Source organism: Rutilus rutilus (assembly GCF_951802725.1).
Source record: "Rutilus rutilus genome assembly, chromosome: 1".
Taxonomy (NCBI): domain Eukaryota; kingdom Metazoa; phylum Chordata; class Actinopteri; order Cypriniformes; family Leuciscidae; genus Rutilus; species Rutilus rutilus.
In genome coordinates, this window is record NC_140209.1 from 1,269,637 (window position 1) to 1,295,537 (window position 25,901).

The window sequence follows — 25,901 nt, forward strand, 5'->3', positions numbered from 1 at the left end:
TAGAACTTTGACTTGAATCATAACTTAGGCCCACACAAAAGGACAAATGTTGAAGCGTCACTTAAAACCACCACAGCTGCACATAAACCACAGAGGAAACAGTCATGAACTGGTATAGAAAACAATCCATTAGGCAACATCTATGTACAACATGCATTTAGATTCTGCGCATATATTTTTACTTACATCAATTGCTCGATCAATATTATCATCACATATTTTACGTTTACATTTTTAAATGTAGGTACCACAAACAATTTAATATAGGTAAGTTTGTGTATATTTTACACATAGTAAAATACTGTATGTGCTGCTTATAAACACCAGACAGATGATGATTTATGAAACAGATGGTCTTTACTCTTCTCACTTGCACAAAATAAATGCAGTAATAGAAAGCATAGAAACGCACAGGTGAAATACACTGAAAATGATATGCATTTAAAATGTGGTCGGGTTGAAGTCATCCCTCCGGATCTCCTGCCTTAAGATTGTTTTCCACTCACATTTCACAGCATATAAGCAGACTTTCTAACAGTCTCTGATACTAATCTTCCTCACAAGCTCAAGCATTTCCGCTTCTGACATCTCACAGAAAGTGTCTGATTTCCTGTTCTGTTGTTTAGCTCCAGACACAGCCGTTGCGTAGGAAATGCCATTCTGATATGGGCCTCTCGCTACACCACGAGTGTGTTTTTGCACTAAAATCTCACTTACACACAGCAGAAAGAGCCCTGGGGTCCATAGGGGAAAGTCCAGGCATCTTTCTTTGGGGGGTCCAACTTAAACAATAAAGAAAATAGTGCAAAAACTTAGTTCTGACTTTTAACTCTTACTTTTAACCATTTATTTATTATTTTTATTTTTATTAAACTTGAAATGACATTTGCAAACTGCTGCTATTCCTCTGCTGTCGTCTCTTCAGCGCTGCTCGCGCGCAACAAAGCTCAGCTGGTCGTCATCGGGTTAGAAAGTAACGGCTCCCCTCATCAAAGCTCCCGCCGTTTGTTCGGCTCTCCATTACAAGGTTTGTAAACTCGCCAAATAAATATAAATACAGAGTTTACTCACTATTCAAACACACATATAAACTACATTTATTATTAATTACTACGTTTTTACAGTGTTTACCACTCGTTTATTGCACAGTATCTGGTATGAAGGTTTTAGCCGCGATGCTAACTAACTTACGTTGATCTAATGAACAAATGGAAATTATTGACTTATAGTCTGAGATTGATTTAGTCATTCAATGCAACATATTCTGTACAACTGTGTCTTCAAATTGCGGATATACAGCCTAACTACCGGTAATTTAGCTGATTCCTGCTGTCGTCATTGGTGTTTGTTATGAATAACAAAAGCAGGTTAATATAGTTTGGTCTGTGTTTGTTCAGCCTAACCTAACTTTACTCACTACAGGTGCCCTCATTCTCTCAAATAACATTTAAAGCCATTTACTGCTCAATAAATATTATGTCGTGAATAATCAGCTTTGTTCTTTTGTTTCCCCAGAACTACAGTACATTTCTAAAATAATCTGAACATTTCAGTGGCAGCATTGAATTACAGTAAGTACCTGCACCACATGCAAGTACTTTATTACTATGAACTTTAGCTGTGTGAAATTGTATTGTTTGATTGTGTACTTGTGTTTTTTAATCAGTTATTCTCTGAAAATCTTCCCTCATGCCCTCAAATCTCATTCATGTTACTCAGAAAAATAATATTAGAGGTCTGGCGCCAATAATGCTATGCATTTCTTCTTATATCTTTATCATTTGCATTTGAATATAAGACATTTTAACTCTGAATTATAACTTCAAGTTTAGTCTCACTGACAAAAAAAAAAGAGGAAAAAGCTATTAAATGGCTTCAGAAGACTTACAACACAACCCCATAACACATGAGTTGTGAACTCATTGATTATTTTTAGGATCTTTTCTGGGACATTTTTGGAGCTTAACCATTTTTACATAAATTGTTGCATTGAATTGAAGTAGACAAGTGTACATAAGAATGGTTTAAAGGTGGGGTATGTAATTTTCTTTTTTGACCATTTTTTCAAAATCACTTGAAATCCTATTCCTAACCCACTTACAGCCACTGAGTTAGAAGCACTGAAATGAAAATTAAGTAATTTAATCATCTGTGGAACGGGCAGGACTCGAAAAACTCCAGCCAATCATTTCCAAGACCACCTAGAATCATTGGACAGTAAGTGTGTCAATCAAACGGTCGTACCATCCCCCCTCCCCCCTCCCGCGAATCAGGGCCAGCGTCAGAGGAAAGACGGTAGGACCATTTGAGTTGTGTATTTTCAAAATCTGTCGGCCGTTTTGTAGATTACATACCCCACCAGCCAGCAGCCATATCACCCTGTAGCCCAAGACTGGTTGCCCACTGAAGCTAAGCAGGGCTGAGCCTGGTTAGTACCTGGATGGGTGACCTCCTGGGAAAAACTAGGTTGCTGCTGGAAGAGGTGTTAGCGAGGCCAGCAGGGGGTGCTCACCCTGTGGTCTGTGTGGGTCCTAATGCCCCAGTATAGTGACGGGGACACTATACTGCCAAAAGAGCACCGTCCTTCGGATGAGACGTTAAACCGAGGTCCTGACTCTCTGTGGTCATTAAAAATCCCAGGATGTCCTTCGTAAAAGAGTAGGGGTGTAACCCCGGCATCCTGGCCAAATTTGCCCCTTGGCCTCTGTCCATCATGGCCTCCTAATCATCCCCATACACTGATTGGCTTCATCACTGTCTCCTCTCCACCAGTAAGCTGGTGTGTGGTGGGCGTTCTGGCGCAATATGGCTGCCGTCGCATCATCCAGGTGGATGCTGCACATTGGTGGTGGTTGAGGAGATTCCCCCCTTCCATATGTAAAGCGCTTTGAGGTCTCAGAAAAAGCGCTATATAAATGTAACGAATTATTATTATTATTATTAATAAATGATTTACACAATTTTTTTCTGCCTGTGTTTCATGCAGTGAAATTGAATGGTGACAGGGGTTGCATTATGCCAGAGATCTGCTTTTGGGTTCCACAGACAGAAAGTCAAACAGGTTTGGAACGTCACAAGGCTGAGGAAATTATTTAAATTTCACAACTATCACTTTAATAACCTTACTAACAGTACATTTTGTACTTTGCAGGGATCTCGGTAAGCTGAAATACAAGTTTGAACAAGAATAAAAGTCCTCCAGTAGACCTGAAAATCACTGAAGTGCCTGGACCATCCACCAGAAAAGAGGAAAAACAAACGTACCTTTGTACCTTTTCACTTTTCTAACTCTTTAAGTACCTCACGTGTCCCTTGTGAAGATGATATTATTGATTGCATTTTATGTTTACATTTTATGTTTACTTGATTGCAGTGAGTAAAGGTACGGTCACATTTGTGAATTTCGTGAAATTACACAGGCAAAAAAAGGTCCATTGGCCATTGTCAGCAGTGTAGCGACGTAATGTACAGGAGTCACTTTCACACAGCTTTCTGTTGGTCAAATCTAGCGAATTCCAGTGACCAACTTGGTCCCATAGTGACATTTTTGACAACAAACTAAATTGCTGATCGTGTGGATTCTTACTGAAATGACTGGAATTCACCAGTGAACATTCACAGAACCACAGATAATTTTACTGCACCTTAATACTGTTTCCGGGTCGAAGCCTCTACTTTTTCTATCTTGTTTCATGAGAATACTCAACAATCATTTATGAGCACTGTTGATTCAAGTCACACATTTAAGCTTTTCAAAAGCCATAGTGTACATTACAGTCTCATAACGGCATCCCAGACTTCAACATTTTATGATTCACAATAGCTGAAAAACTAAACCATCAGAGATTTCGGTATAGAGATAAAGGTGAGGATCATAATTTTCAGGAATATTACAGCACAATGAGTGTATATTAGCACCGTTTGTTTGTTTTTGACATCTAATAGAGCTTTCAGACTTGGAAACAGTGCATGTCAGACTTACCATCGGACTGAAACACAAATAAAGTTAAGTGAAGATGGACATTTTTAATTAGTCAAAAAAAAAAAAAATTTACATTGATTTATTTCATGGAACATATGTGTTTACATGCATTTTGTTGAAATGTCTTTTCTTCTATAGCCTATTGTATATACAGTAAATGGTTGATTATTCATGTTGCTTATGTATTATACTATTTTTTGTGTGTATTCATTGATATTAATCTATAGTTAGCTTTTTTTCCCATGGAGTTGTATGTATAAAAATGAATATAAAATATTTTTTAAACAATTCTTATTTTGTATTTGGTTCGATTTGTTTATTATAATAGAAGTCAAAGGTAACCATACAACATGAAATTAAATATTTTAAAAAATGAAATGTGGTTCCTGGAGGCACCCGAAGTGGTTCCACACAGTGCCTAATATAAGAGTGCCTCAGGAAACCTGTGTGGTTCCTCAGACAACTGGCCCATTTTAAAGGGTCCTAGAGGATCTACAGATGGTTCCGCCGGTGTGGCAAAGTGAAGAACCCCAAAAGGTTCCTCCAGGCACCTCTTATTTTTACAGTGTACGAGCTGTCATCTTGCCAACAGCATCTGGTTCTGACATGTTGTGTGCTTGTGTGTGTTCTGGACAACTCCCTGTTCCGCCCCTCATCTCTTGCAGTCCGCAGAGACAGACACATCTGGAAAACACTCACGCCATGTCTGAGGAAAATAAACCCTACAATAATAAAGCGGGTTGTAATAAGGATAGGCTATGGCAGTGTAAACACTGACTTTATATAGACAAAAGCAAATAACCATATTATACTGTTTTACAGGGACGCATTCACTGCATACATATTCATTTTTCCACTCAATTATGTCGTAATGACAAGATCTTATGTCATAATACTGAGATGTTAGTTGGCAGACGACACCACGCTGTTCTTGAAAGATGGAAAATATGTGTCAAAGGCTTTAGATTTAATTAACCAATTTTCTTGTGCTTCCGGTTTAGCAGATGGAGCATTGAGATTTTAGATTTTTCTGATATGATAAATATCTTTAAGATAAATTGGCTTAAGAGATGTCTTGCCAATCCAAATTTAATTTGGTATTTTATCCCCAACCAAATATTTAATCAAATCGGTAGTCTCTCCTTTATTCTAAAATGTAATTATTTACTGTCTACCTGTCGCCTTGTCCAGATTTCATCAACAATGTCCCCTTGCTTGGAAGCTGTGTTACGTTCACAGTTTTTCACCTCACAAAACATTATTATGGAATAACTGTGATATCACTGTCAGAAATAAATCTTTATTTTTTCCCAGATGGTTCCAAAATGATATTAACTGTATCCTCTCCTTATTTGATGATTCAGGTAACCTTTTTACTTATGAGAATTTTATGACAATTTCCCGATTCATCCAAAAGAGTTTAACACATTGGTTAAAGCAATCTCGCCTGGGTTAATTCATCTGGTTAAAAGCCACTCCATATATAATCCAAGAAGAACAGTCACAATACAGTCTACTTCACTCTTATATGGAATTGATTTTCTGGACAAGAAATGTACAAATAGACATATACGCCAAATCTTTCAATTTATGAAAAATATTTCTCCAAGAGGAAAATTATATTGGAGACCTTTGGTAGAAGATATAAATTGGAAAAGGGCCTGGCTTTTACCTGGTAAATACTGTTTGTCCAATAAGGCTAAGGAAATACATTTTAAAATTGTACATAAAATATTTCCTGTCAACTCTAATATTTCTAAATATTTGGATATTGACAGGTCATGTACCTTTTGTAAACAAGCAGAGGAGACATTTGAACATTTGTTTTATGATTGCCCGATATCCAAAAAAATTTGGTCTGACGTTCTTTCAGTTCAGACTCTTTCTTGCAGTTTAAAATACATTATTTTCTATTATAATGATGATAAAAATAAACCCCTAGAGTACATTGTCAATTTCCTTATTCTTTACGGTAAATTCTTCATTCATAAACTAAAATTTGCAAATAACATTCTGTCTTATCCTTATTTTGACTCTGAATTAAGCTCACTTCTTCATTCTCTTCGTTATATAAAAAATAAAAAATCCCTACGATTTATACAATAGTATGAAGAAATATTTGAAGTAAATACAAGCACTTAAATGCTTTCCTTGTATATGTATATTTTCTTGTCATTTCCCTCTGCCATGTCATTCTTGTTTTTTTTTTTTTTTTTTTTTTTTTTTTTTTTTGTCTTGTTTTTATGTATGTATATTTAATTCCTTGATAATGTTTTTTTGTTCTTGAGCAATAATAAAAAAAAAAAAATAATAATAATAAAAAATAACGAGATGTTATGTCATTAAAACAACATATTTTCTTGGCCTTATAAGGACATGTGTAGTCATGTACAAAATATGCCTTTAACCACATCAGATTTATTTTTGATAATAGGCTATATCTTTATTATCTAGTGATTTAATTTAACAAAAAGTACAACATTGTGTTCTTATTTAATCTTTTTTTTTTTTTACGAAACGTCAATCTACATCTTTATAAGATAAGATAAGATACAATACAGCAATCTTCAAGATACAGCCTAATCTTCACATGCATAACGGATCGTCTCCTTATAAAGAGTACTTTGTGTGGTGGAATAAGCAATGCTTTATAGAAATATATAGTATCTTAATTTAAACTTCATTAATTATGCTAACTCAACTATTTTAATGTAAATATCTGGATACTAATTACTAATTAAATAATGTCAGCTATTAAATATAGGCTAATGATTAGAGTTGCCATAGACTAAAGATTGTTCTAGACTAGTAGAGTCATTCATTTAAGCAATTAGGACTAATCGCACGTTTATATTCAATCCTGGGTCCATATGTGGCTATAGCCTATATTCCCGCTCAAGCGCATGCATAAAGCACCGGCAAAAGCTAATGATAATGAATGTGTCTGAACAAATAACGAAGCATTTTAATAGTTTATTAATAAACTGGTGTTTTGTAAATCAGTGTCGGCTGCAAACATACACACATCTCCGCTGTAAAGTAGATTTATTTTTGAGACGCGCTCCAGTTCACAGAGACCATGACAGCACGTCCTGTTCGTTTTCTTTTATTTTACAAAAACACAAAGTTTTCTTGTTGTTGTGAGTTTACACAAATACAAGTAGTCGAAAGATGTATTATTGTTTTCTCTATGACCAGAAATGATTGAGTATTTTAAGTTGTTTCCACTGTTGATAGGAGAATGCGAGTGATGGCGCCGGCGCCTCCATGTGATGCAGTGCGCGCTCCACACTCCGCACAAACACTGGATATGCGCTTAATAATACCGAACATTTATCTAGATTAACCCTCTGGGGTCTAACTGTGCGTTCACACCGCCGCCGACTTGAGCTTCCAAAGTTACCGGAAGTCATTCATTTTCAATGGAAGCTGGCTTCTCTCAGCTGCAAGGAGCGTCAAATTCCTCGGCGTCGCGTTTTGAGCGTTTGGAGCGTCAATCTGAAAGTTGAGAGAAGCTCAACTTTATGGTAATGAGCTATGACGCGGTTCAGCGGCAAGCAGCGGCAAACGCCAGCAACCAATCGGAATATAGACGTCCTGGCTGATTGATTCCGGAGACACATACGATGTAAACTTTCGTTCCTACCAAAACATTAGTTCCGAGAAAAAATTATTAATTGCAGAGTTTAACCATCATAGAGTGAAAGTGTATCATTTGCATGTGTTTTTAAGTCCTGTCAGCTTGACAGGGCATAAGAACGAGCAGAGAGAGAGAGAGAGAGAGAGAGAGAGAGATTCATGCTCTCGCTCTCCCTCGCGCATATTAATCAAAATCAATTGATACGATGGTGTCGAAAAAAAAACTCTCCAGGGATGAAATGTTTTCTGTGTTGACAAATCTTGCGCGATATCCTAAATTGCCGAATGCATTGCTTGTTTTTTCTGTTTACATTTCATGGTGTGACACTTCTCTTCTTCCATGATCGAACACAGAATGCTGCTACGTCAGAGCGGCCAAAGCGTCAACAAGCGTCAACAACCTTCCCCGTACTTTTTGACAAGCGTCCTTGACTGGGCGGCCAGAGCTTCTTTGCAGCTCAAGTCGGCGGCGGTGTGAACGTACAGTAAGGTGTTTTTGGGGTCCTTGAGATGTTCTGACATGCCCTGACATTTGTGCTTTTTTCAGTTGCTTATAAACATATTAATGGCAAAAAAAAATTACACACTATTTAGCACAAACAGGGCTACCATGAAATGTGAGCAACAAGAATGTACATGTCTGCATTTTTTGAGAGAATAATGTTTATGCATGGTTATTGAAAAAACTAAAAACTAAAGTTTCTGAAATAAGGCCATAAAACACATTCTAAATATGTGCCAATAAGACTTTTGTCTAATAGATGTCATCGCCTAGTGTTTTTTCTTCAAAATGAAGTGAAAATCACCCTGCCTAATCATTCACATAACACAATACATTGATTTGAATTTTGCAAAGCACTTTCTGTTTGGAAAGGCCATATGCGGAGTGGGCGTCAACGGTCATGCATATATAGTGGTTCACACCTTAGGAGACAGTGGGGCCCGCATACTTAATGAGCCATTCATTCAGGTGAGTCACTGAGCCACAAGAATGCAAGAGCAACAGTTGGAAGCATCTCAATTCTTTTTTATTTTTCCACATATTGTGCTTGCAATTTGGCCTATAATATCCAAGGAAAACATGTCTAGTAATTGTGCAGTTAATTCTCATACTGTATTTTCAGTTTTGGAATATTTATCTTCTCCCCAAATTTGTCAATAATAAAACACAATAAAAGTTATTTAAAGAAAAGGCTTATATTTACCTTTTAAAAGTTTGTTTACATCTACCTTGTAAATATATTTTTGTTTATTAAAAAGGTTACAATTACAACAATTCAAGTGTAATCTTTCTTTGTAAAAACTAAAGTATACATTTTATCATACATATTTCAAAGTTAAGGATTTGATTGATTATTTGATAACTTTATTTTTGACAAAACATATTATATTTAACATAAGCAAATATTGGCAAACTTATTTGAAAGCTTATTTGAGGTGGCAGATATTTTACATTAAAAATGTATAATCTATCCAAAACTAATCAACGAAATGTTGTCTTTCATATGTCTGTAACATAGGTCTTTCATTTTTATTATAAGAAATATAAATGTTAATTTGCAGTTTAATACGTTGCTTATACAAATACATTTTATTTCAACATATTTTTGTCGATATTTACTGAGTGTAGCAATACAGTTTGCTAAAACCGAAACATTCATACACAAACAGAAACGCCTGACTGTAACGTTTTTATGAAATATTAGGGCATATAAATGTTAATTTTCAGCCTACATTTTATTTCAACATATTTCTGTCAATTTTTACTCAACTCAGTACGGCAATACAGTTTGCTAAAACATCATCATTCATTCACACAGAGACGCAACTTAACGCCATTTAAATTTTTTGCCCGTTTTTTTAAATCCTTATCTGTCATTCACCCACCGTCATCTCACCATCACTACCTTCAGGTTCACTTAGCTCAACAGTTATACGGTACATTAGCAATAATGATTATTTTCATCCTTCATTCTGAACCTTCCAGTCTTCCACCTGGCTGTGGTTCTTGAGGGGTTATCCCTGGCACCCTTCGAACCACTGGACACGGTGTCTGAGAAATTTCTATCTTTGAAAGTAGCCTTCCTGCTCGCTATTACTTCCCTGAAAAGAGTTGGCGATTTGCAGGCACTGTCCATTACTCCCTCTTGCCTCGAGTTCGCTCCCGGCAGAGTAAGAGTCATTCTCCACCCTAGACCTTGCTATGTGCCTAAGATGCCTACAAATGTGGCACGGTCTGTAATTCTTCAGGCATTTCATCCTCCACCGCATGTGTCTGATGAGCAAGTGAAGCTATACCTTTTATGCCCGGTCCGAGCCCTTGAGGCCTATGTTCAGAGAACCTCAGGCTGGAGGAAGTCGGATCAGTTATTTGTGTGTTTTGGGTCACTTAAGAAGGGTTCCCCTGCCTCTAAGCAAACTATCAGCAGATGGATAGTAGAAGCTATTTCTTCGGCTTACGAGACGCGCAACTTGCCTTCGCCTCTTCTAATAAGAGCCCACTCAACCAGAGGAGTGGCTTCCTCTAAAGCTTTGTTAGCGGGTGCTTCCCTTCCAGAGGTCTGTGATGCCGCAGGCTGGGCCTCCCCACACACCTTCATAAGACATTACAGTCTAGATCTGCCCTCTACACCGGGCTCACAAGTGCTCTTGTCTTGAGTGTGCCAGATTGCTTCACACCAGGGCGTTTATCTCTCAGTGTGGCGCAGTGGGCATTTCGTTCCTCAATGTGTCCATTCTCGACGCAGCGCGAGTTCCCTCGAAAGGGAACGTCTCGGGTTACGACTGTAACCCTTGTTCCTTGAGAAGGGAACGAGACGCTGCGTCCCTCGGCCACACTTCGCGCGCTCCTGAGAACGACTTGCTTCGACCAATCAGAAGCTGACGCTGTTATGTGCCGGCGTCATTTTATAGCTTCCGCATCTCCGTCACATCCGATGTCACGAGTGACGTCATGACGCAACACCAATCAAGATTAGACTAGTTCTATACAGACTTCAGACGCGTCACGCTGAAGGCGTTCCCCAATGTGTTGATTCTCGACGCAGCGTCTCGTTCCCTTCTCAGGGAACAAGGGTTACAGTCGTAACCCGAGACGTTTTCTTGTTATTGTGAGTTTACACAAATAAATGTAGTCGAATGATGTATTGTTCTTTTCTGTTTGGCCAGAAATGATGGAGTATTTTGAGCTGTTTCCACTGTTGATAGGAAAATGCAAGTAATCGCGTCGGCGCCTACATGTCATGCAGTGCACGCTCCACACTCCGCTCGAAAACACTTGGATATGCACTTAATAATAGACAACATTTATCTAGATTAACGTTAGAGCGAGAGGCCATGCCAGACGGTTAAGTCCTTTTCATGTTTAACAAATCAACTCATGCATTTTCTTCCTACCGCGAGTAAGCGCTGCTTAGTTAGTTTGAAAAAGAAAGTTTGAAAAAGAAAAGGCCACAAGTTTTTCTTTCTTATAAAATTTCTCAGGTGGTTTGAGGCAAAACTTGTGCTAATATTAGTTTAATAATTGTTTCAGGGAGCAAGGAGCAAACAGCTCAATTTTTTAAATTGTGGTCTGAAAATGAGCATTTCTTTACAGGGGAGAAAAAGTCCGCCAGTGTGGCGTGGAGGAAAGACAATGACCTATCTGTAATATCTGCACTAGTCTGACTCGCTTGTAGCCTGGGTGCCAGCCCGAACCTCGCCCACAACATTTTTTGGTCGGGAAGTTCGGTCTGGACTCGATCCGTTGAGGAGTAATTACGCTCGGCTCCCAGAAGGCCGAGCCAATCAAATTGCCAGGGCGGGCTTTAATCGATGATAGACAGATGATCTGTGGTTACGTAATCACCCACGTCATCAAAGAGCGCTTGGGTTGAATTGGTTTTCAACAGAGATGACTGCAGCTGGAGAATTGAGATGTTTAGATTCCGCCATCGCGTCTGTTATAAAAGAAATCGACAGCGCATTCATTTTAAAAGACAAACAGAGAACCGCAATCAAAGCATTTGTCACTCACTGCGTTGCTCTGATTGGTTGTAGGTCTATCCAATTGAGTGATGGACAGGAGCATATTTGCATATTAGATTAATGATCTCAACCTGACTGTCATATCGTGACTCATCTGTTGATCTCCAGTATATCTTGCGAGTGACCTTTTGTGTTTCTGTTTGTACAGCTTCACTTTTTATATTGACTATACAAATCACAACATGTAAATAGGAAAATGTTGGCGTTATTTTGTCACGTATTGGGAGCAGTATGCTAGCTGGAGCCGTTTACCTCCTGTCTTTGTGCTAAGCTAGGCTAGCGGTGGGTGCGTCAGAGTTACGGCACGCACGGAGATGAGAAGGGTGTGTGTGGACTCATCTAACTCTGGGGGATACGGTGAATAAGATAAAGTCCCAAAAAGTCGGCGTGTTCCTTTAACAAGAACAACAGACTATTAGCAACAACAGTAGCGTAGCACAAGAAGCACATTATAAAGAGAGCAGAGCACATGAGGAACAGGAGAGCACACTCAGACAAACCACGACTTGTGGTCAAAGGTGGAAAAGCAGCCATTTTTCATTTTTTGTTTCATTTAATAATTCACTTTGTGCTCTGTAAACCACAAAGCAATACAATTAATCCTCATAATTCATGTGTTAGTGTTGATGTAGTTCTTATACAATGTATGAAAAAAAATAATAATAAAAGGGACTAATTCACTTGTACAGAAACAATTCTTATGAATCTGCTTTGATCTACAAATGCAGCCTTATTCACATAAACTTCAGCCTCAGTCCCAATCCTATGAGTTCAGGCAAAGCTCATGTAGGCATATATAATCACAATAAAAGAAAATTGTTGTGGAATGGTGAAGTGCTTGTGAACTGGAGAGCTGACATTTTATTTTGTGGGTAATTTCATAAATTAAAGTTTTTTATTAAGGAACAGGACTTGTTCAACAGTGTGAGGGCTAAGTCTATTTCTTTTTTTATTTTCTACTGCCGAAGGGCATGACACTGGAAACCGGCTCAAGGGGTTCGCGCTATTTCTGAATCTGAATACGAAGCAGTCACGTGACTGTGTGTGGAAATGAAGCTTCGGACATCACAGATCACGTGGTTACGGCAAAACGAATCAAGCTCCGATACACTGCTTCAGTGTGAGATGTTTTGTTTTTTTGATACAAGCTTCGAAGCCTCGGTGCCGAACGTCACATCACTACTTACAGCTCCTTTAATCATCATCAGCTCCTCCTGTGGTTATTAACTTCCTCTGTTCTGATCAACTGAGTGATTAAATCCTGCTAGAGTTGCTGTATAGAGACACGATGCCACAGTGAAGTGTTGCTTTACATGCGTATCGTGAACCGCACTATCTCAACACACATCTGCTCTGAACACAGTTTATACACATTTTCTACACATGGATTATAACGTTCTGCTTTACTCTCTCCAGCCTTGAGAAATATATCAGATCCAGACTCCTTTATCAACACTACAAATGCTCTGGAAGATCTGGGATGTATTTCTCAAGCACCACTGATTTAACTTCCGCCTCCCTGAACTTCTGGACCACTTTGCTAAAACACTTGAACGAGTCGTTTTCGACCAACTATCTACATTTCTCACACAGAACATCCTCCTGGACAACAACCAGTCTGGCTTCAGAAGCGCCACTAAACTGAGACGGCCCTGCTCTCGGTTATTGAAGCTCTGAGACTGGCAAGAGGAGCCTCCGAATCCTCAGTTCTCCTCTTGCTGGATCTGTCTGCTGCTTACAGTTAACCACCAAGAAGAGCATCTCAGGAACAGTGCTTCAAGTCTGACCTCTCAGTGGGTCCTTCAGGGTGTCGTGAGGTGTTTAAGACCCAATATCTAGCTCTCGGTTATTGAAGCGGCTTCTCAACTACAACTCGCTTCAGTGGACTTACAGATACATTACCAGCTCATGAAGGGGAATTATCATATTCCTAACAAACATCTCAGGAAAGGAGACTTATTAAACACAACTGCAGAGGTTTATTAAGAAAATTATAGCAATCATTCAAAATGAAAACAGATGCTAAAAACAGGAATGAACAGACAAGATCCAAGAATCCTCAAATCAGCTCCATCACACAGAACAGAGAGAGATTATACAGTCTGAGTCTGTCCATTACTGTATTAATATTATATTTAAAGCAGTTTACATATGAAGCACAAGAGAATGACTTTCAACACTGTAGGCAAATATATCCATAACATCCATATAAATGAAAATAAATCTTGGCTGTTATTTGCACACAAAAAAAATTCTAAACTTTATGGTGTCACTATTTAATATTACATAATGCCACATATACACAACATCATCATCACATAATACTTGAGCTTCACATCACAGAAATGATGAATATGTGCACGAGTCTGTCATCTATTATCTTCTATCCACTCTCAAGCTGTCAGGAGGAGAATGACTATCGCCATTGACCAAAGATAAATCTATTTAATGCTTTATTCATTCATAGATATTCATGTTAAGTGAGACTCTAGCACACTAGCATTTATATGTTTGCAGAAACATTGACACACACTTCATGATCACATGATCACTGTCACACATCATCAGTCTCTCGCTTCAGCCGTTTGATCCCGCCACAATAAAATCAGCCGGATAATTCCATCAATTCAGGATTGAAACCTCAAGGATTCATTTATTACATTACCATTTACATACATTACAGATGCTTTTATCCAAAGCGACTTACACATGAGAACAACAGAAGCAGTTAAACTAGCAATAGGACAACAATATGCAAGTACGATGAGCCTTTCCAGTTTAATCTAACGCAGTACCAGTTTTATTATTTTTATAATATTGAAATATTAATTCATCAATATTTGTGCATTTGATGTGTTCATACATGAAACGTTGTATGTTTTAGATGCCGTCAATACATAGATATTCTGTGACAAATCTGTCAGAAAAGAGTGTTTTCTCACCTGAATACTTGACAGTGTATCTGACTGAGGTCTCCAGTTGATTTCTGCGAGTAAGCTGACATCTCCACTCTCTGTTGTCATCTTCATTCAGGAGTGTTGTAGTCAGAGTGAGGATACAGTGATCTGGATCTGATGAGTATAATATCTGATATCTGGAGTCTGTCTTCAGATCAACACCAGCCTGATTCACCCACAACAGCTCAACTCCCACAGAACTGACCCAATCATCACAGGAGAGTCTATAATATGAATACAACTGACAGGAGAGAGTCACAGAGCGGCCTGGACTGATCTCAGTCTGTGAGGATGACGATGAAGATGATGATGATGATGATGATGATGATGATGATGAAGACACTGAAACTGAACACAAGACACAAATCACAGACTCTTCAATCATCATCTGAGTTTAAAGGGAGAATCTGCCCTTTTTAAATTGACCACATAATCATAAACTTACCATGAAGAACATGCAGATAAACATCAGCATCAGGTCCTTGTTCTCCATTCACATACTGTTGGCATCTGTATAAACCATGATCTCCTCCTGTGACGTTCTTGATGTTCAGAGAGCAGTCAGACTCCAGACTCAGTCTCTCATGTCTCTCTGTGTCGTTCTTCTTTATCCCTCCAGTAATCAGTTTAACTGCTGAACGTCTGAAGGTGTAATAGTAGGTCCATGTAGTTGATTTGCAGTCAGAAAGAGTTTTATTACAGGACAGAGAGACATTTTCACCAGAACTGATGTACACATAATCCACTCCACTGGTTCCTGAAACACAGTATATCTCAGTGATCATTATGATATATATTAATAAATGAAACATAAAACACACAAGTTTTAAATCATAGTATTTGTCCTGACTTAAAGCAAACAACACACTCTCCAGAATAAACTATTAGTCTTTATCAGAGAGCTGTTCAAATCACTGACACACTCTTAATATGAAGATAATTCTTCATCATCAGATGTTTGAGTGACACTATGTCCAGTATCAGGAATAATACAGTATGATCTGTGTGTATCAATACACAACTCTGAGATCACAACGTGAATGTGTGCAAGAATAAACTGAGCATGTTCAAATGAACTCTTTCCAGACTAATTCCACTAAATGTCTTTAGAGAAAATACAGATTTCTTTACCTGTGAGAAGTGAAGAGAGAATGACCAGTCCCAGCAGACACAGATCACACTTATCAGCCATTTTCTGTTTCTGTCAGTCTTTCTCTTCATTATATATAGTTACAGCTCCTCCTTTAAACATCATCAGCTCCTCCTGTGGTTATTCACTTCCTCTCATCTGACCAACCAACCATCACTGGTGAAATAAACATAAAGCCTAATGTTGCAGTGCATGATGGGAACCACCAATCAAAGCTCATCCATGTCTCCCAAAATAATCATTATTGCTAATATAGCGTATAACTGTTGAGCTGAGTGAACCTGAAGGTAGTGATGGTGAGATGAAGCTTCATGAAGCTTTCCAGCCTGATGTGTGTAAAAGTGGTTGATTTCTCCAGGTTTGGAATGCACACAGCGCCACCTGCTGGTCAATGCTGATATCATGCAGAACAAAATCCTGACAGTGTCGCTTTAGAGTCTGACAGTGCCAAAATATTTGGTAGATGGGTTATGATATATTAAAGGGTAACTAAACCCTAAACTAACTTTTTTTAGTTAATGATCTGTAAGAATGGGGCTTTATTAGTGCTGTTCATTGACTCGAGTAACTTTTTTGGCATTTGGGTATAAAGTGTTTTAATTCTACAATATATGGTGTAAAAACGTCTGAGTGCTGCCCTCTTCAGGTTGAACAGTGGCTACTGCAGTTGAATTTTCCTATTGGATGTTTGCGGTGGTACGTGACGTTAGCAGGTTCCAGCTCACCATGCCCTTGGCGGTATAAAAAACATCTTGTTTCGTCAAAACCACTGTACTGTAGCGAGTCAGGAGTTGGAATTGCGAGTATTGAAAACAACCAGGATAGAGAATTTTAGCATCTATTTAACATAACATTTATATAGTTATTTAGATTATTTCGTGTTGCCTAGGTAGTTAATTAGCATAGTTGTTAGTGTAGTATTGTTAGAAGCATAGTTAGTTAGTAGCATGGCAACGCAATAGAGGTGGAAATGGGCTTCTCCACACAGCTCGCGCTGAAAAGCGACGCAGTGCCAAACGCTGCTACTCCTGCATGGACTCCAATATTTTTCAAATATTGCCAGTGGATGGAGTCAGGCTCTGACCAGGGGGTTAGTTACCCTTTAACATATACATGCATGTACACATGTATAGATAGATAAATAAATAAATAAATAAATAAATAAATAAATAAATAAATAAATAAATAAATAAATAAATGAGTTCTTGGAAGTTTTGTTGTTTCATAATCTTGTAAGTGGGCAGTGCTTTTGTTGAACAGAAGGGAATGATGGAGTTCTTTAGACTGGATAAAAGAGGGTGAAAGTGAGTAATATGGACTGGACAGTGTAATGGCCGCCCAACAATACAATTTAAACGAACAAAAAACTTTCTGAGACAAATTCAAGCCGGGCCGCCCATGTGATAAGGCGGAGTCCTAACCGCTAGACTACAGTGATGCTTCGAGATACAGCCGCCCTCAGTCTTATGCTGATTCTCAGTCACAAAGCCTCCAGAAACATATATATCTACACAAACAATCAATCAATCAGTAATATTCGGGTGCCAGACAGGTATTTAATAATAATATTTTTAAATATTCCTGATTTTAAATCATTCCAAATGCCACAAATCAGGATGTTATAGTTTCCTGTAATCATTGCTTCAAATCTAACATTGTAAATCACTCTAGTTAGCTGTTATTTGGTTGTTTGTTTTGTGTTTTTATGAAATGCTGCCTAATTATCAATGTCAATATTCTTCACTTTTAACTTTAGATTCTTAGATAGTAGAACTTTAGATTAGAGGAATTTCTTAGGTTATTTTTTATATTTTATGTACTTTTGTATTTTGTAATTCACAATGTATGATTATTATTACTTTTGAGATGTCCTGTATATGTCAGTTGTTTCTATTTGTGCATAAAGGAGCTTAATAAAGCTTGACCTTGACCTTGACCCCAGGGGTTATTCTGCTGTATCTTACACAAGCGGCTCATTCTGCAGTGGAAACTGTGAACAAACTAGGGCTGAACGATTTTGGAAAATAATCTAAATGCGATTTAATATGCGATTATTTTTTTAAGCTTTTTATCTTTTCTATTATTCAACAAAAACAAGCAATAAATCATTGTAAATTAGGGAAGGGAATCTTTAGGCACCTCATGAGCCGATAAACTTTTTTTTCTTTTATTGATCTTATTAATAAAACTTAAAATATTTAATTACATAATTATAAGTAGGCCTACTTATAATAATTACACATTAAAAAACTAAATTAATACAATTACATGTTAATAATTTTAACAAATATAGCTTCAAAACAAATAACAAAGAATAAAAAATATTACAAGCAATAAACAAAGAGTACTTAAGAGTAGGCTGTCTGAACGTTTTCATCTCTTTTGAAATTATAAGATGTGGTTTGTCCTGTCTGTTTAATAACTTAAGATATAACTGACTGTGTTTCGCGTCATAAAAGCATTTTGAGATTAAAACTACATTTAACAAGGTAATGAGGACACAAGATACACCTGGGAGGCTAATCAACATGAAAAACTACAAAGGACTACCAAACACAGAACGTAAAGTTCACACAAGTCATGAATCCTGACAGCAGTTGTGTAGAGTGAACAGTGGCTTTACAAATGTACCAGTAGTCTCTTCCAGCTGTTGCTGATCACTGTGCTCCAACTGGGAAAAGCTGTGTGGCTGTGCATCTTTATTTGGTATTGGCTGTAAAGACTGTAAATGACCTGATAAGATGTCTGGGTTGAAGAGGACTCTGTCTCCTGCTTAGTTATTAATGTATGTTATATGTGCCGCCGTTGCGTGTCTGTGAATGTAATGGCAGTAGGGAGTCTCAGTACTTACTCTGCAGCATCAGCGTAACAGATCTTTTCAGCCTAAGACCAAATACATTAACATTACCATAGCCATTACCATGCTAATCTCTCCGAGAGCTGTCCTGACAGAGACTGTTTGTGTTGTCCATCTCCTTTGAGGTGCCGTACGTGACAGACAGAACCTTAAGAAAGTAATAATTAACATGGGTAAAAATACAGCTGACACAGTAAATCAAGTCATTGTAAACGTTATCTTAAATCTAAGGCAATATTGCACGTGAAAAGTTGCAAATCAGGTTAATTATTACATCTGATGTTTTTATGTCATTAAAATTAACTTGACAGGTTTTGCACATATAGATCATTACTTTCAGTATAAGCTATATATAATTTAATTATACATTAACGGCAAGGAAAGAATTAAATAGATTGTGTCCTTTTTTTTTATTAATCCATGCATGTATTCAGTTCCCCTTCTGTTGATACAGGGTTTTTTGTTTTTTGAAGGAATTTTGGGAATTCAACAAGTTAAACTCCATCAGCAACATTTGTGGAATGATCAATCACCACAGAAATAAATGCAAACTCATTCTTTAGTTAAAGCAGTTTAAAATATTAAAATATTTAGTAGTATTGAATATTTCAGTAGTATTGCCACAAAGTGTTAACATTATATACAGTATGTAAACGTCACTTTCTGATTTTGTCCGTGTAAATTTACATCCAGTGTTTATTTGTTTGTTTGGATTTCTTTCTTTCTTTCTTTCTTTCTTTCTTTCTTTCTTTCTTTCTTTCTTTCTTTCTTTCTTTCTTTCTTTCTTTCATAAAGTTGGTAAACCTAGTAATTTTGCAAGATGCAAATGTATACCAGAAAGTGGCGTGACAATCTATTTTAATTTATAAAAGATTAATATTTTCTGTTGTGCTCAACATTGTGAATAAAGTCAAGTCAAGTCACCTTTATTTATACAGATTGTTTCAAAGCAGATTCACAGTGATAACATGAAAATAATACAACACAGTTTGTTTCTAGAAGAAAAGTGCGTCATCGTCCACCTTAAGTAGGGCAGATCACTTAGATTGTTGAATATTAAATGTCCCCAACTAACGCTAAACATCTTCTGAACCCGGAACATCCCTTTAATTATTATTAACTTTAACTACCTTTTTATCTGAAACAATAAAAAAATCATGTCCAAAAGTCAGTAAATCAGCACACTATAAAAGACCATGCGGGACTGTGGGGATGACAGAGCAAGAGCTGGACACACACATCAGTGAAGAATGAAGGGTTTAGTGTGTTTACTGCTGCTGTTGGAAACCTTTGTGTGTGTCGTACATCAGCCGGTCGATGGAGGACTCGGTGAGAATGAGATCAGTCAACAGCTCAGATCTGAGGACAGAAGACAGAATCCACCTCAAGCAGACACTTCCAGAACTGAAGCTTCGACTGACAGCACACAGTACTGTCATCTGTTCTTCACTGACATCCATGCAGCTCTGAGAGAACTGACCGCCACCGTTACAGAGCAGAAAGCCAACATCAGAGAACTGACCGCCACCGTTACAGAGCAGAAAGCCAACATCAGAGAACTGACCGCCACCGTTACAGAGCAGAAAGTGAACATCAGAGAACTGACCGCCACCGTTACAGAGCAGAAAGCCAACATCAGAGCTCTAGAGACGCGACTGGGAGATGCAGAGAAAGCTGATGAACAACAGACCTTCATCCTGGAAGAGCTGAACAAGAAACATGACGGTAACATTCACTCTTTTACCAGTGATCCTCCGAGTAAAACAGCAATGCAGGACACTGCACAGTGTAAAACTGAGTGTTTACTGTGTAAATTGTGTTATCTATTAGGAGTGTAACAGTACACATAATCGTCCCGTGAATGTTCAGTATGTGTCTTTCGGTTCGATACTCATGTGCAATGACGAACACAGTGTTGTTTGCTTTTAACCAGCGTTAAACACCAGTAATCGCAATAAGCCCTAAGTTTTGTTTAGTAGCGGCTCCTGGCCATAGGGCAGATTCTGGGTCTCAGCGCTAGTTTATGATTAACATTTTGTAAACTATAAATTCTGATCGCTGAACACATCAGACACACTTTTGTCAGCATTCTAATGTCCTTGCTTTATTCAGCCTGAGGGTGGCGCTCTCGTGATATTTGACAGACTTTAGTGTACACGTCAAACGCATAAAATGGCATTTTAGAATTGCCTTAATGTATTTATTGCGTCCGTAATGTTGTTTATAATATTACAAGTTTTGTAGGAATTCTAGTGAGAAAAAAAAAGTCATGTCTATTCTCAAAACAAACATAAAATCACTATCCTGTGATTTTTTTCAACACTAAAGTATGTTGGTTGTCTTTACATTATAATAATATTTTTTCATATAATCTAGATTTATATATATGGAATAAATAGCATTCAATACAAAATTAATGTCTAATATATTGAAATCAAGTTTTTATGTGATAAGCATGTAAATCACTCGTGCCAGACGCTCTATTCACGTTTGGTGTGAACGCAGAGCGCACTACAGTTTGAGTTTTCACCACAGGTTTACATTGTATAACTGTGGGGTGCTGTAGAGCTGGGGAGCGCACTTAGTATCATAAACACATGCCTGCAGAATCCATACCTTGCATTTTAATATATCCTGCTCACTTTATGACTAAAAATTGTCTAGAAAATCCCCAAAATATTTGTTTGCAGAATGCTTAACACATTATTAATTCAGTGCAAATAGAGGTCTATGTTTGCATAAATATTGCCTGGTTTTGTTACTTTCTATATTAATCAAAGTCTCAACTTCCATACTGTGTCCATTTTATCACAAAATTCAAACAATAAAGGCCGTTTTGATGCTCGTTAATGTGATGACAGACACAGTGAACGCGATCATCTCTTCCTCTTTAATGCTAGTTACAGAATAAGCATGAATGAACATCTGAAGGTATGTTGAAAGATACAGTACAACTTACTGAAACCCATCTTGTGTAATTTCTCAATCAACGGCCGAAAGACATGAAAAAACAGCTTGTAAATGATGTCACTTAAGTCATTCAGTGTTTACAGCTCGTTTAGTTCGCTAGATGAACTCTTTTGCTAAATATATGCACTATATTAGCCTATATATTCCTAATATTTTACTTAACCTGTTAATTATGCCTTGATTATTTATGTTTAATGTTTAAATCAGTCTGTCATGAAAACTATTATGACCGCCATTGTGTAAATGATTATATTTCAACAACGAATTGGAGTTGAAAAATTATTTTATAATTAGATTTAGAAAAAAAAAAGCAATTTTATGCTAAGTTTTCACCCTGCTTTACTGAACTGTAAATTCAAAACTGAGCTTTGTACTGAACCGCCAGTGTTGTGTACCGCTACACCCCTATTCAATAAGCATTATAAATATCATTTAACACATTCTTTTATTTCTTCACAGAAATGTCAAATATCAGTCAAGTCACGTCGAGTCAAGTGGAAGAGTTGAGAAAGGAAAATAGAGGTAAAACAGTGTGTTTGAATGAAGTTAAATTCAGTGTGTATGCATTCTTAGCGTAATACAGTAATATATCACAATATTGCTTATGTTTTTCTATTACAGACAGAGAGATAGCATTTTCAGCTGGACTTCTGCAGTCTGGCAGTGGAGATGTTGGTCCTTCTACCACTGATATCACACTAGTCTACAAGAACGTCTTCACAAACATAGGGAATGCCTACAACCCAATTACAGGTAATTATTAATAAAGTGAGTCATAAAACTCAGTTATAGTGATGAAAACCCTTCTGCTCCATTCAGTCCTCTCTACAGGTGTGCAATGTGTATAAGAGACATAAATGATCTGCCATCTTTCAAGACTATCACACTGTGCTTGGTAATGAAGCAGTCATTCAGGAATCAGCTGGGTCTTTTCTGTATCTCTTGTTTGCTTTAGGTATCTTCACCGCCCCGCTGAAAGGAGTGTACGTGTTCACATTCTCCGTCTATGCTCATGGTAATCCAACAAATCCAGCAAGTGCCCACATTATGAAGAATGGACAGAATGTGGTTATAGCACATGCTCAACAGCCTCAGGGTGCGTTAAACTCCTCTAAAGGAGTCGTGTTGATCCTGGAGCCTGGAGATGTGGTCTATGTGCTACTTTGGCCTAGCAGCAGGATTCAGGATAACGGGAATAACCACAACACTTTCAGTGGATACATGCTGTTTCCCTTAAGATAACAGGAGCTTTCATCAATGTGATTCCAACCATTCTGAACCTTTAGTGTATGATTTAAGATGAAAATCATGAGGAAGCATTAACATATAAACCTGTTTTAATGAGAAATAATGTGCACATTTACAATAGATTACTGTTTGAAAGTTAGTATAATAGACAATACTCATTTGCTCTGATCTGTCTATACATGTAACCTTACATAAAGAGTTTCAGCACTGAGACAGACGGGACCCATCAACATCACGTGACTCAAAAGTTATTTGTTAAAGTAAACAAATCTGGAATGTTAAATAATAGCTTGTAATAGTAACTTTTAAGTGCAGCTTATTACTAATCCTTGTTCTGTATTTCTTCATCCTACATAAAGAGAATAAAGAGACATTATTGTGACATTTTCTTTTCCTTGTGTTCTTGAATATTTCTCCAACAAACCAGTAGTACAGTAATATGTTAGATCAAAGAGTTTTTATTTTTAAGTCATAATATCGTATTTATGTTATAATAATGGCATTGTTGTGTAATTTCAGGATTAAAAACAAAGAAGTTTATTTTTCTGTCACAAGCCCCTCATTCTTACCAATATCTCACTGTACATTGATCTGAAGTCTCACACCAGGCTTCAGACAAGGACTCGAACAAGCCTGATTCAATGAGGGAACGGTGGGACGAAGGGTCCTTCAGTCACAATAAACCCAGCTTCACTACTGAATCACTTTGGGCTGTCACTTTTGTGAACTTATCCTGCTGTGATTGCAGTCTGCCTTTTAGTTCTTGGACAATTTGTTGTTTTTCTTGGAGGCTACATTTTGTATACTAGCTCTGTAACTGGTGTCAAAATGCAGACGTACAACTCGTCACCACTGAAACCTCCTCACAACACAAAAGACATATCAGTGTTTCTCCTTGAAGCACAAACATGTATTTGCTTTCCCATCTTTCATTAAATTGCCTTCCTTTTCCATAAATGTTTCTATTCTTGGAGATTTGGGGATTATTTGTAGATATTTGTCAACTCCACTTATTGGAAGACTGCTTAGTTAAACGCTGATGTGGAAACACTGCACTCTAGTGGCGGAATGCCATCACTTCATGGGTCTCTAAATCAGCTGCATTGTGGGAATTTATGCTCAATTTACGATATAAAGCAGCATAGACTTTTATTTTAAGACAATCATATGTTCTTGCGGGCCACATAAAATCATGTGGCGGGCCTTGAGTTTGACATATGGCCTACTATAAAGGAGCATTTGATCTACAGTTACATTAGATAATGGATTGTATGCTGTTTTACGCATCGCTACAGCACAAGACCTGAAACCAGACATTGACACACTGACCGTGGGAAAACGATCAGACATTCAGCCGGAAAAACAATATGTAGGTATTTTTTAAAGAAAACTAAATTAATAATATTTAAAAATGTATTTTAACCAAGAATAAGAATGCAATTTAATGGTTGTGCTTACATTTTGTTTTGTGCATTTTCACAGCATGATAAATGTATGATAACGGCATGTGATATGGTGTCTCAGGGTGAGTGTTACGATCTGCTCTAAGACACAAAGGTTAAGGATACAAATGCAATATTTATTTAAAGGGTTATCCACAATCATAATCCAAATCCAGGCAAAGGTCAAATAGTAATAATCAAATAAAGAGACAGTTATTTAACAATATGTAACATTTATACAGTCTTAAGGTTACAACCAGTCCTTTGAGGGAAGCCATAATGCTGAAGTGGCCCTCAGTGAACATGAGTTTGACACACAATAGTATAATCCGAATCTTTAGTTTTCATAAAACAGTAGGTGAGAAATATCTGAGTGGTGTACAATTTTCTGCGAGATTAGGACGTGCTTATACATATACTTACGCTGCGTCTGAATATGCATAATCGCCTACTATAAAGTAGGAAAAAAAAATACGTATAAAATAGTATGTCCGAATCCTTAGTGAAAACAGAACGTGAAACGAATAGTGTTTTCCGAATCCTCAGAATTCATAAGGCAGTAGGCGAGAAATCCCTGGATGGCATATTGCTTCTGCTCAGATTGACACTGTTTACACATTGTTTGTGCAGTAGCAACACTAACCCTAAATATAAAATAACTAGCGTAGCTGCTGTTCATAACATTACGCAAGAATAATCATGTGCATTGGTTACATTGCTCACTGCTGCAGAAACATGCAGTAAAAAGAAACATCTGACATTCAACAGATGACAAACACAAATGTGCACTGGAGCTTTTTTTTTTTTTTTTTTTTACCAAATCTGTTTCATTCAAAAGACATTCAAAAGAAAACTGAAAACTCATCTCTTCCATCAGCACTTAACCTCATAATTAAAAAAAAAAAATTCTTTCCTTTTCTCTTAATCCTGCCTTAATCCGGATTATGCTACTCCGAGCAATCCCTGAACTTCGTATTTTGAGCACTTCTTGTGTTGTTTTTGCCTCTTCACCATGACTCGCTTAATTTAGACTTAGTTTAATTTAATTTAGTCCTCAAAGTCGCTTTGGATAAAGGCGTCTGCTAAATGACTCAATAAGATATTACAGTATCATCAACTGAGGGTTCTCGTACTTTTGTTTGAGAGCACTCAAGCACTCCTTTAGAACTGTCAGAATGAATAAGATTGAAAAAATTGCTATGATAACATAACCAAATAAACAACAGAAAATACATGATTGTCCTTAAATAGTTTTATTTCTCAATTAAGATATGTCCAAGTTCATACATGTAACATTTAAAATAAATCAGTTCAGCATTTCATAGTTTTTAAGTATATATATATATATATATGTGTGTGTGTGGGGAGAACAAGTATTTGATACACTGCCGATTTTGCAGGTTTTCCCACTTACAAAGCATGTAGAAGTCTGTAATTGTTATCATAGGTACTCTTCAACTGTGAGAGAAATGCAAATTAATTACTTAAAAATCATACACTGTGATTTTCTGGATTTTTGTTTTAGATTCCGTCTCTCACAGTTGAAGAGTACCTATGATAAAAATTACAGACTTCTCCCCACTGTAGTTGTATGTATTATTGACATGTAAAAGTCTAGAACCTGAATATA

The 25,901-nt window shown here is 37.3% G+C and overlaps 2 protein-coding genes and 1 long non-coding RNA gene across 3 annotated transcripts in view; 2 read left to right on the plus strand and 1 right to left on the minus strand.

Moving 5' to 3' along the window:
- LOC311301705 (uncharacterized protein) overlaps nucleotides 1–25,901 on the minus strand; it is a 571,741-nt gene that overhangs the window by 29,459 nt on the left and 516,381 nt on the right. The window contains exons 2-3 of the mRNA XM_084426982.1: nucleotides 15,050–15,361; nucleotides 14,928–14,952 (exon numbers count right to left, since the gene is read on the minus strand). Of these exons, the coding sequence (XP_084283108.1) occupies nucleotides 14,928–14,952; nucleotides 15,050–15,361 (337 nt within the window). The remainder of the gene's footprint in view (nucleotides 1–14,927; nucleotides 14,953–15,049; nucleotides 15,362–25,901) is intronic.
- On the plus strand, nucleotides 716–4,036 carry LOC311306744. Its single transcript, XR_014630218.1, has 4 exons — nucleotides 716–1,027; nucleotides 1,516–1,571; nucleotides 2,987–3,061; nucleotides 3,152–4,036. It is a non-coding gene; the product is annotated as an uncharacterized lncRNA (long non-coding RNA).
- On the plus strand, nucleotides 19,688–23,249 carry LOC311301595 (uncharacterized protein). Its single transcript, XM_084426849.1, has 4 exons — nucleotides 19,688–20,336; nucleotides 22,041–22,103; nucleotides 22,203–22,334; nucleotides 22,537–23,249. The coding sequence occupies exons 1-4, from the start codon at nucleotides 19,862–19,864 to the stop codon at nucleotides 22,821–22,823; spliced, it is 957 nt and encodes a 318-aa protein (XP_084282975.1). The 5' UTR covers nucleotides 19,688–19,861; the 3' UTR covers nucleotides 22,824–23,249.

Excerpts from the sequence above, each read along its gene's own strand:
- LOC311301595 (XM_084426849.1), top strand. The coding sequence starts at position 19,862 with ATGAAGGGTTTAGTGTGTTTACTGCTGCTGTTGGAAACCTTTGTGTGT. Across the intron at positions 20,337-22,040 it reads GCTGAACAAGAAACATGACG|AAATGTCAAATATCAGTCAA; the intron begins GTAACATTCACT and ends ATTTCTTCACAG. Across the intron at positions 22,104-22,202 it reads GTTGAGAAAGGAAAATAGAG|ACAGAGAGATAGCATTTTCA; the intron begins GTAAAACAGTGT and ends TTTCTATTACAG.